The sequence below is a fragment of the Olea europaea genome, chromosome 7 (assembly GCF_002742605.1).
Source record: "Olea europaea var. sylvestris chromosome 7, O_europaea_v1, whole genome shotgun sequence".
Classification (NCBI taxonomy): Eukaryota; Viridiplantae; Streptophyta; class Magnoliopsida; order Lamiales; family Oleaceae; genus Olea; species Olea europaea.
This window is the reverse complement of record NC_036243.1, coordinates 23,764,958-23,776,829: the sequence shown is the minus strand read 5'-3', so window position 1 is coordinate 23,776,829 and position 11,872 is coordinate 23,764,958. Positions and strand designations below refer to the sequence as shown.

Sequence of the window (11,872 nt, the reverse complement as noted above, 5' to 3'; positions counted from 1 at the left end):
AAAATTTGATCCCTAAAGTTTTGAATTGGTCAATTTTGGCCCCTAAAGTTTTAAAATTTGTTTTAATTGATCCTCTAAAGTATTGAATTAATTAATTTTGGTCCCTAAAGTTTCAAGTTTATTAATTTCAACCCCTAAAGTTTGAAATTAATTAATTTTGACCCTTTAAAGTTTTGAATTATTAATCCTAAGGCCCCTAAAGTTTAAAACTAATCAAAATATGTAAAATTGGTGATTCTCTTTCTCAAATTTCGGTACTAAAGACTCTTTTAAAGAGATATAATATTCGAAAGTTAGTTAAATGAAGCAACATGTTGTTAAAGCAACCTCTCTTGTGAAAATTGACTAACTTAGAATGTTAAAAAGTGTTTGTGCACATGTTATTTATGGGAATATTGGTCGGCCCAAAGGAAGGTCAATATTTAGCCGAATACACGTGCACCTGTGGTGATAAACGTGTGACGATTATTTGGTTTAATGTGTGATCAATAAATCGGTGTAAAGAAAGGTTTATTGATTGACACGTTGTTTTATTGTCAATGTTTGATCACTACGCCAAGAGTACCGCTTACAAGTCAATATCTCTGTCCAAAAACTGGATATTGATGTTGTGCTTGGTATCTTGTGATGGGCCCTACCACTATTTGAGATTATTATTATTATTATTTGCATATTAAAGATATTCATGTGAGCTATTCATAATAAATGTTCTCTAATTCAGTTTCAGGTTCTGCTGCTAATATCTCTGCTAGCATCAATTCAATTACAACGTTAAATGGCACAAACTTCAGGGCATGGCAAGAGAACGTTATGATTGTTCTCGGAGTCATGGACCTAGACCTTGCTTTACGGGTCAATCAACCTGCTGCACTTACTGATAAGAGTACCTCTAATGACAAGAGAGAGATGGAAAAGTGGGAACGATCGAACCGCATAAGCTTAATGGTCATGAAGCGTGCTATTCCAGAAGCATTCCGGGACACTATGACCGATAAGGTGACTACTGCTAAGGGTTTCCTTGAGGACCTTGAGAAGAGGTTTGCCAAGAATGAAAAGGCTGAAACAAGTACACTTTTGGCAAATCTTGTCTCAATGAGGTATAAAGGGAAAGGAAACATTCGGGAGTACATTATGGAAATGTCTCACATTGCTTCAAAACTAAAGGCACTCAAGTTGGATTTATCTGAAAACTTGTTAGTGCACTTGGTTCTGATATCCCTTCCGGCACATTTCAGTCAATTCAAGGTGAGCTACAACTGTCAAAAGGACTCATGGTCCCTTAATGAGCTCATCTCACACTGTGTCCAGAAAGAGGAAAGACTGAAGCATGAAAAGACAGAAAGTGCTCATTTAGCCACCACCTCTAAGGACAAAAGCAACAAGAAAAGGAAGATTAATAAGGAAGCTGCAGGTACGGCACCGCAAAAGAAACAGCATAAGGAACCAACTGAAGGCGGTTGTTTCTTCTGTGGAGCTGCAGGTCATAAGAAGAAGAATTGCACCAATTACCACGCATAGCGTGTAAAGAAAGGTACTCTTCTTCATTTGGTTTGTTCTGAGGTTAATTTAACTTCGGTACCTAGACATACATGGTGGATAGATTCTGGTGCAACAACTCACATCAGTATGTCTATGCAGGATTGCCTGAGTTGCCGAAAACCAAGTGATGGTAAAAGATACATCTATGTTGCGACGGCAATAGAATGGAAGTAGAGGCAATAGGAAAATTTAGATTATTGTTAAAGACTGGATTTTATTTGGATCTTGTTGAGACATTTATTGTACCGTCTTTTAGACGAAATTTGATTTCTATTTCTGTTTTGGACAAATTCGGTTATACTTGTTCTTTTGGAAATGGAAAATTTAGTTTGTTTCATGATTCAAAATTGGTTGGTTCCGGTTCTTTATCAGGTTATGATAATCTTTATTCAATTGATACAATTGCTTCTTATAATGAAACCTTGCATGTAAGTACTCGAGGTGTAAAGTGAAAATTAAACGACGAGAATTCTGCCTCGTTGTGGCACAAGAGATTAGGTCACATCTCCAAAAGGAGAATAGAGAGACTTGTGTCTGACGGAATTCTCGACCCTCTTGACTTCACAGATTATGATTTGTGTGTCAATTGTATAAAGGGAAAACAAACTAATAAAAGGAGATTTCAAGCCAATAGAATTTCGGACGTCTTAGAACTTATACATACGGATATTTGTGGACCATTCCCTACGGATTTTTGGAATGGTCAACAATATTTTACAACGTTCATAGACGACTTTTCATGATATGGCTACATATATCTCATTCATGAAAAATCACAGTCACTGGATATGTTCAAAAACTATAAAGCTGAAGTTGAGAACCAACTCGGCAAAAGGATTAAAAGCGTCAAATCTGACCGTGGGGGTGAATACTATGGCAGATATGACGGTTCAGGTGAACAGCGTCCAGGACCGTTTGCTAAATTCCTAGAGGAATGCGGTATCGTCCCACAGTACACTATGCCGGGTTCGTCCACTATGAATGGTGTTGCTGAAAGACGAAACAGAACGCTTAAGGGCATGGTGAGGAGTATGATTAGTCATTCTACCTTACCAGAATCTCTCTGAGGTGAAGCATTAAAGACTGCAGCTTATATACTCAACAGAGTTCCAACTAAGACTACTGATAAAATCCCATATGAGCTTTGGACGGGCAAGAAGCCTAGTTTGAAGCATATACATATTTGGGAGTGTCCAGCTGAGGCAAGGCCCTATAAGCCAAATGAAAAGAAACTGGACGCAAGGACCATCAATTGCTATTTCATTGGATATTCTGAAAGGTTCAGGGGTTTCAAGTTTTATGATCTCACAACTAAGGCAATTTTCGAGACAGAAAATGCTAGGTTCTTTGAGGATGTTGAGTTTGCGGGGGGAGAAAGGGTTACAGGCTTTGTCTTTGAGGAGGAATCTGTTGAAATTCCTCCAATTGTCATTGACAATGATCAGGTTTCTATCCCTGATATTGTTCAACAAGCAACTCTGGATCAAGACAATGTCATACCTCCCTCTCAAGATCAACAAATTGTTCCAGAAGAATAAACTCTACACCCTCAAGAACCAATGCCATTAAGAAGATCCACTAGAGAGAGGAGAAGTGCGGTTTCGAATGATTACATCGTATTTCTTCAAGAACATGAAGTTGATATTGGAATGGTAGAAGATGATCCGATCAACTTCCGTCAAGCCATGGAAAGTTCTAACTCTCAATATGAATGAAGAGATAAAGTCCATGAAGGACAATGACGTATGGGACCTCGTTCCATTGCCTGAAGGTGCGAAACCCATTGGTTGCAAATGGATATTTAAGACCAAGAAGGATTCGAAAGGTGATGTAGAGAGGTATAAGGCTCGTCTTGTCGCAAAAGGCTTTACACAGAAAGAAGGCATCGATTATAAAAAGACTTTCTCTCCGGTTTCTTCGAAAGACTCTTTCAAGACTATAATGGTATTGGTAGCGCATTTCGATCTTGAGCTACATCAGATGGATGTTAAAACAGCATTTTTCAATGGTGACATTGAGAAACAATTTACATAGTATAACCAGAAAACTTTGTATCGGACGATGCAAAGCAAATGGTTTGTAAATTAAAGAAATCCATCTATGGACTCAAACAGGCATCTCGTCAATGGTATTACAAGTTTCATCAGGTGATCATCTCATTTGATTTTGAGATGAATTTGGTTGATGATTGTATATCCACAAGTTCAGTGGGAGCAAGTATATTTTTCTGGTTTTATATGTCGATGACATATTGCTTGCCAGCAACGATATAGGCTTATTGCACGAAACCAAGAGATTTCTAGCAAAGAATTTTGAGATGAAAGATCTTGATGATGGCTCTTTTGTATTAGGAATTCAGATACACCGAGATCGTTCTCGAGGTATTCTTGGATTATCACAAAAGAGCTATATCGAAAAGGTACTTAAAAGATATGGCATGCAAGATTGTAAACCACGTGACACCCCTGTGGCTAAAGGTGACAAGTTCAGTAAGTCAGTGCCCTAAAAATGACTTGGAAATTAAAGAAATGCAGAAGATTCCTTATTCCTCAGCTATAGGGAGTCTGATGTATGCTCAGGTTTGTACGCGTCCGGATATAGCGTACATCGTTGGGATGCTAGGGAGATATTTAAGTAACCCGGGAATGGATCGTTGGAAAGCAGCCAAACGGGTCATGCAGTATTTACAGAGAACAAAAGACTACATGCTCACATACAGGAGATCGGATCAGTTGGAGATCATCGGTTATTCTGATTCCGATTTCGCGGGATGCCAAGATAGTAGGAGATCCACTTCAGGCTATATTTACTTGCTTGCTGGAGGTGCTATTTCATGGAAGAGTGCTAAGCAGACACTTATAGCTACTTCCACTATGGCAGCGGAGTTTATAGCGTGTTATGAGGCATCAAATCATGGAATATGGCTGCGCAATTTTGTCACTGGGCTGCGCATTGTGGACAATATAGAAAGACCACTTAAGATATTTTGTGACAATAAATCAGCAGTGTTGTATTCCAATAACAACAGGAGCTCGACAAAGTCAAAACACATAGAGATCAAGTTCCTTGCTGTTAAGGAAAGAGTTCAGAGTGGATAGGTGTCAATAGAGCATATTGGGACAAACTCCATAGTTGCGGATCCGCTTACTAAGGGATTGCTACCCAAGGTCTTTCATGAGCACACTGCTCATATGGGTGTAATGTCTCTTGAGGATATCTAGTTTCAGTGAAAGTTTGCATTTTTGCTTTTCATATTGGACACATGTACTGTTATTTTGGATACGGTTTAAAGTTAAAGTTATTTTCAATTATAAAGTTATTTGGTTAATTATCTCTGAACTTATTTAAAATGATCTCATTAAGGTATTAAGGTGGACCAGTTGGAAATAGGCATGTTACAGATCACATTACATGTAATTTCCATGCTTAATCCATGTCATTCGGTTATATTGATATACGTGACCATTGATGGGTTTAGCTACGTGAAAGTAGCGAAAGCTGCTTTGATCCTATGTTGATATAATTGATGGACGGGATTGTTTGGGGATACATTCGGTAATGATAGCGAAATTCTGAGTACTCATAAGGTTATGTTTAATGCACAATTATAAAGTGACACATATAGCTCAAGTGAGAGATTGTAAGGATTTTTAATTAAAGATGGGTTTGTATGTGTGAATAATTGTGTGTTAAATTATAGGCTATCGAATTCGGTTGAGCCCGATTTAAGTGATCTAATAAGGTTTCGATTTTGAGCCTTAATGTATCCAATTAAAGTATGGATTTACATATGTGTAGAAACCGGGCTCAAGTCCTAATTCTATGATGGGTCGAATTAGGTCAAAGGGCATCCCTATATAAATAGGTTATGGTCCCCAGATCACACGCAACGAAACGAATTATTCATTCTCTACTGCATCCCATCACAGAGAGGAAAAGGAGACTGCGTGTAGATTTGGAAGATCATACCGCTAAATTCATATTGCATTAACCATGTTTGATTCAGGTATACTTCCGCTTTAATTCTTATATTTCTTGATGATTTAACATGAAAGATCCGGTAACTTAAAGTATTAAATTTATCCAACAGCATCACCCCTGAAGTTTTTGAAAAATGGGTCAAAGGAGACTTCAAAGAGCCAGTTTGGTTCAAGGCTGGAGCTCCAATTTTTTCTGAAGGTGGACTCAACTATTTGGGCAACCCTAATCTTGTTCACGCTCAAAGCATTCTGGCAGTGCTTGGCTTCCAAGTTGTTCAAATGGGACTTGTTGAAGGATTTAGAATCAATGGTCTTCCTGGAGAGTTTGAGAAGGCAACAACCTCTACCCCGGTGGTCAATACTTGGATCATCTTGGTCTAGCTGATGACCCAGTCACCTTTGTGAGCTCAAAGTGAAGGAAATCAAGAATGTAAGATTGGCTGTGTTCTCCATGTTTGGATTCTTCGTACAAGCTATCGTCACTGGAAAATACCCTCTCGAGAACCTATTGGACCACCTCAACAAACTTGTGGCTAACATTGCATGGGTCTATGCCACCAAGTTTGTGTCAGGATCATAAATTGAGATTCATTCGCTCAATGTAATGTGCTGTGAATGCCTGAATTATGTAGTTATAATACCTCTATAAACTATTGATTTCTCAAGTCAATGAACAAAAGGATGGTTGTAAAAGTACATTATTTTCAGTAATTCAACCTGTTAATGATTTAGCTAAGAAATCCATAACAAACATCTTCAATTTGCTAAAGCCGCGACATATTACATTGTGCAGGCTCAACCTTTTTATGCTCAATTTTGATGAAGAATATGTAGCCCACCTCACGATGATGTAATAACAAGTCAACCAATACGACCAACAGGCAAAAGAAAACTTAGAAGCAGCAAGAAGATCAACTGATTGGATAGTATTCGGGCATTTACTGTGGTCGAGTTTATTTAAATAATGTAGTTACTAGCATAAGCTACAAAGAGGATTAAACGTTTTCAAGAAGACTGATAAACAGCAAATTAAAGCTGCTTGCTGTTTCATTTGTCAGAGAAATTGAACACCTCTTACCTGTTTTTCAGCACTGACTAATACAGATGAGAGTTCTGAAACTAAATTCTCAACAATGCACTATACACGAATAGGCTAAAACTAATTGGAATCTCAAAAATAATCAGCAATTTTGCTGAAACCCCATGGAGAAATAATTCGGTGCTAGTAACTTGCGCTCTTCTTTCCCTACCATGTTCTTCGATGTTTTTAAGCTTCAGAGTGCCCTAGCCTATGAACTTATTCCTTTGCTGCCCCTAACCGAACTTTATAGTCTTTTATCCACTCCTCAAATCTATGTTTTAGTTTCCTTAATTCTTCACCAGTATTAAGGGAATGTGACTGCCCTGACTTGGAATGCACGTGTTAAGTGCACAAAATCGAAGCACACTCAAGCAAAGACGGGAAGGCTTAAGTCAATAAAACGACGATAAAATATACTAAGTTTAAGAGTGACACAAATGGAGAAGAAAAATGAGATCTGGATTTCTTATTTGTAGAGTGAGATTACTAATTTCACAATATCACCATGTTTAAGTATTCATAGGCAAAGGGGATGAATTGAAGCTCTCCGTATGTTTAACACTCAGTATCATCCCAACGGTTCACTGGTCAAACTCAATCATGTTACCACATCGTATCATTGGTAACATGGGTCTGTGACCCCTAAACATGGTAAAATGAGAGCTTTGATGCTCTCCGACTTTTGTAAAAATATTACATCAATCACATCGCATGTGACTCAAAGTGTTTGACTATAGTTGGCATAAAGTATTAGGCATTGGACATTGACTGTCTTGGACTCCAGGCCTATCCAATGTGGTTAAAGGGTTGATTCTCTGCTGATGGCATCAGATAGGAGAAGAAACAAGTTCGTGGAGTTCTATCGACTCAAATCTTTTTGTCGACAAGACGCTTTGTTATGAGGCAATGGTAGTTGGCTTCATTGCTTCAGGGTGTCGATGCTTGCGTAACAGGCACATAGCCTGTCATTTAGGTAGAGATGTAACAGCAAACATATCCTTCCAAAGGGCCAAATTGATGGCTTTTCACGCGTTAATATTGCAGTACTAAAGATCATGACATGACTTTAGTTGCACATCTTCTCGACCAGTTAAGGATGGACAAACTTAACATTACTGAATTTTCTGGATTGAGGAAAATTCTATATTTATGTGATAAATCTGAATATAGAATCTCAACAGATTCAAAACATATTTACAAACAAAATCCAACTAACAATAACTTTTATTTTCTTAAGCTTAGCCAGACTTAACCCATATAAATTAATCAATTTCAGATCATTAGCATGCAGTCACAAGGTACTCTTAAATTGTGCAGACCAAGTTATCAAGAGTTTTCTTTTTCTTTTTCTTTTTCCTTTTTTTTTTTTTTTTTCCGTGTCTAATACATACGTAATGGGTACCCCTAAATATTGTCACCAAAATGGTTGTCAGGCAGATGGATATGTTGGTTACCCTTACCAATAACATGAAGCCAGACAAAAATGGTGAATAAAAGAAAGTGAAGTGTTTCCCTTTTACTTTTCCTCTACCACTTTTCTAATTTTTGTCCTCTTAGCAACAATCATTATTTGGCGCTTCTTTTTTAGATATACTCATTTTCAACCACATATTCATCCAATAAAATATTTTGTATATAAATTCAAAAATTTTCCATATTTTTAACCACGAATTCTCCTAAAAATCAATTCAAAACATTATTTTTTCCTAAATATTGACTATCAAACAGGGACTTAATAAATTATTTAAGAGTTTCAATTTTTAGCATTTTCACTTTTCATTGCGTAAGAAGTCCTTTTTATCCATTTTTTTTTGCAATAAAATGATGATTTTACCTCATATTCAAATAAAACAAAAAGAAAATAAATAATTAATTGCAATCATAATCCTAAATTTTTCAAAACATTATTGATAAGTCCTAAATTCTCCACTACCACCACTTTCACAACCCCATCAAGCCGCCACCTATAGAACCACATAGTACCACCTACCGACCATAACACCCGTCAGACTCCACCACCAGCAGCCTCACCTCACTCTCCCCAACATCCTCCTCCACAGTATTGGTCACCATTCTGTCCGAAACAACCACATTTACAACTAAAATACTAAACTGTTGTATACAACCCTTCACGGTAATCCCACTTTCGACACCACCTACGATCGCGCACCACCATCGATGGTTACCCCTTGCCTCGACGAACCTATACATGGTCTCATATCAATCAAAACTGCCTTAAATCATTTTGTTATAATTCTAGAACATGAGGTAGTGGCGACGTCCATTTTGTCAAACTCTTCTCATTCAATTCATGCATCCCACAACACTAAATCCCCAAATTGACATCAATCGAACCATCAACAAATCCAAACAACAATGGGTATGAATCTAATTGAATAAATTATAGGTATGAATCTAATTGAACAAATTATCTCCTCAATTGTTTCAATTTTTGTTCCAAAACTCTCTGTATACGCAATGCACGACAAGAGCTATCTAACCAAAATTGATGGGTCCTAAGTGCTCCAATCTTTCAAATTCATGTGTGGGACAACTATGGGAAAGTGAGGCAAGGTTCGTGGTGGTAGAGTCCGTTGGGCATGGTAACCAAAAGGTGGTGCTATGTGAATCTATAAACGACAACTTGATAAATTGTGAAAGTGGTTGTAGTAAATAATTAATGATTTCTTTGTAATTTTTTAAAAATTTAATGACTATTTTTCCACTTGGTAATTTTTCTTTTTTCTTTTTTCTTTTTTTTTTTTAATATAAGAGTAAAATCGTCATTTTATTGAAAAAATGAATGAAAATGACATTTTGTGCAATGAAAGGTAAAATGACAAAATCACATTGGAGCCTTCAAGCCAGAAACTTTAGAAATCTGATATGCAGTAAAATAGAACATATATTTCTCTCGAAAGTGTAAATAAGCTTTCTTTTCTTATGATCTGAATTCAACCACATGAACAAGAGTAGACAGACCAGAAGAAAGAATAGTTCAATCTAAACAGATTTATTATGCAAAACTACAAATGAAGCCACCCCCAAGACAAAAGAAAAGCTGAAACTGCTCCTCCAAGTGTAGTTATGAACAGTAATTTTGGAGAAAATACTCCAATAGCTACATTTTCGGTGAATTTCTAGCGTGGTGAGTTGAGACTGAACCAAAATCTTAGGCTTCTTAGTGCTTTGAGAACCACCCTTGCGTCAAAGAGGAAAAATCGTAGTCTTTTCCTGTCTGTGGAGAAGCGGATGAAAATGATGATGCCAGTTTGCTCACACCAGAAGTACTACCGTTGCTAGAAGTGTTGGGTCCCGGGGCATGCATGCTGAAACATGAAATGAGATTTTTAAGAAAATGAACATACTATGTAATCTGCATCTTCCTTGCTCAAACAAAAATCTATTTGGAGCAGGAAAAAAGGGTATTGTATTCCCATTTTTATATGAATGAAAGTGGGTAAATATAACTATTAAATAAAGAAAATTCAAGTATTACAAGTGTCCGTACGTTCACAAGCAAGAGTTTAATGAAGTCATCATTTTGGGTCATTAACCACCACGTCCTTTGAATTTAAATATAGTGAGCCGACATTATGTAAATATTCACATCAGCAATACTATTGGACATTTAATGGACTTGTACATTATCAAACTAAAATAACACTCGCAGTATATCAACTTTAAGAGAAATATTAAAAATAAAACCTGTCCTTGAGCAAAAAATAAATCCTATGAATTTGAACGACATCCTGAACCAGAAGGCCGTGCTTATTGAGAGAGTTAAATCATTATGAACTGCTAACATTTCAGATTCATCTGATCTAACCGAGGAAAAAAGAATGGCTAAAACAGTTTGTCAGCTGGCACGGACATTTTAATGGAACTCATGCTGTGTAAGGAGGGCAGTGTTTGCTAGAAAACCAGGCATGTCAACGTTACAAAAGGAAATTTAATTGTTGATCGGACCAAAGACAATGGCAGACAGAATAGAAGCAGCCCACGTGCATCTGTGGTCAAACACACTGCTCATCTCAAGTGCATTATGGCAGGTCACTAACTGAGGTCTGGAACAATGGGGGAAAAAAAACACTGAACAAAAATGTCTAATGTTCTATTTTTCCCTTAATCTTCAGCTCGAGAAAAATATAAATAGCATGAGTGCCACTAACAAAGAATACTTTAAATATACACATGGAAAAAAGTGGTATATGAGAAGGCCAAATCAAAGATTTTTTATCTTCAATATAGAAAATAAATAATCGTACATTCCAGAGTTGCACCAAAATGAGATTTAGATTTCCACGCGCTGGAACACATCAAAATACATACCTGGAAACCGGGACAGGGAAAGAGTTCCCTACTGGATGAGTTGCTGCCATGTTCCCCATCTAGATCAGTAGCAAAAACACCAAAATATGAGCATAAATAAAGTTTCAGATATTTAATGAAGCAGCAAGCAATAACACAATATTCTACCTGCATATATTTCTCTAGCTCGCTCTTTCCAGCAGCTGGCATCATCATTCCAGGGAACTGGTACTCAACATTTGGCCAACTTTGATTGGACAAGTTAGCACCATTGGGCACTTGTGTATTACGATGAAGTTTTGGCATTCCACCAGAAGAATTAGCTGCAGCAGCCATTAGAATAGACTGCTGTTGTGCCAGCATGGCAATTTGTTGTTGGTGTAAAGCAAACGGTGATACCATATTAGACTGCAATGCAAACAATGATATCAACAGATTGGTTTTTGAGCAGAGCTAGAACGTGGAAATACTAGAATGGAATCCAAAAAAATAGTCAACTCCGTTCACAAAAGTTGATTAAACCCAACCTTAGAGATAAAATTAGACTCCAGCCCTTGTAGGCCTTATGAATAATTAACATTCGTAAAACCATTGAAACTCAAAAAACAAAAAAAAACACAAAAACAAAAACAAAAAAAAGTGGAATCTGTATCCATCAACAATTCTTTAGCCTGCAACATACCTTCTCAAACAGACTCATAATATCATTTTTAACATCTTTTTGAGGCTTCTCTGATATGGAAGCAGGAGCAATTGAAGGTGAATCTTTAAATAAATCCTCAATTCCAGAAGCGGAAGCAGAAACAGACTCAGTCTTATTATCATCAGGTTTCTCTGGAGCAGTTTTTTCAGCTGTTAATGATGTGCTGGCAGCTGCAAGTTGTCATGTATAGTTTTCAGCTGAGTCAAGCTTAATCTCCTTATTTACCATCTAGAGAAATTTGAAATCCTCGACCTCTTA

General features: G+C 37.1%; 1 protein-coding gene and 1 pseudogene across 2 annotated transcripts in view; one reads left to right on the top strand and one right to left on the bottom strand.

The window, feature by feature from the left end:
- The window catches only part of LOC111397508, a 7,514-nt pseudogene extending 1,415 nt beyond the window's left edge, over positions 1 to 6,099 (top strand).
- Positions 6,100 to 9,485: 3,386 nt separating this feature from the next.
- The window catches only part of LOC111397506 (probable ADP-ribosylation factor GTPase-activating protein AGD5), an 8,024-nt gene continuing 5,637 nt past the window's right edge, over positions 9,486 to 11,872 (bottom strand). Inside the window, exons 8-11 of one of the 2 annotated variants that reach the window (XM_023024470.1) lie at positions 11,594 to 11,784; positions 11,080 to 11,319; positions 10,933 to 10,991; positions 9,486 to 9,929 (exon numbers count right to left, since the gene is read on the bottom strand). In XM_023024470.1, the coding sequence (XP_022880238.1) occupies positions 9,782 to 9,929; positions 10,933 to 10,991; positions 11,080 to 11,319; positions 11,594 to 11,784 (638 nt within the window). In that variant the 3' untranslated portion in view covers positions 9,486 to 9,781. The remainder of the gene's footprint in view (positions 9,930 to 10,932; positions 10,992 to 11,079; positions 11,320 to 11,593; positions 11,785 to 11,872) is intronic. The other variant, XM_023024471.1, reaches the window with a different exon arrangement.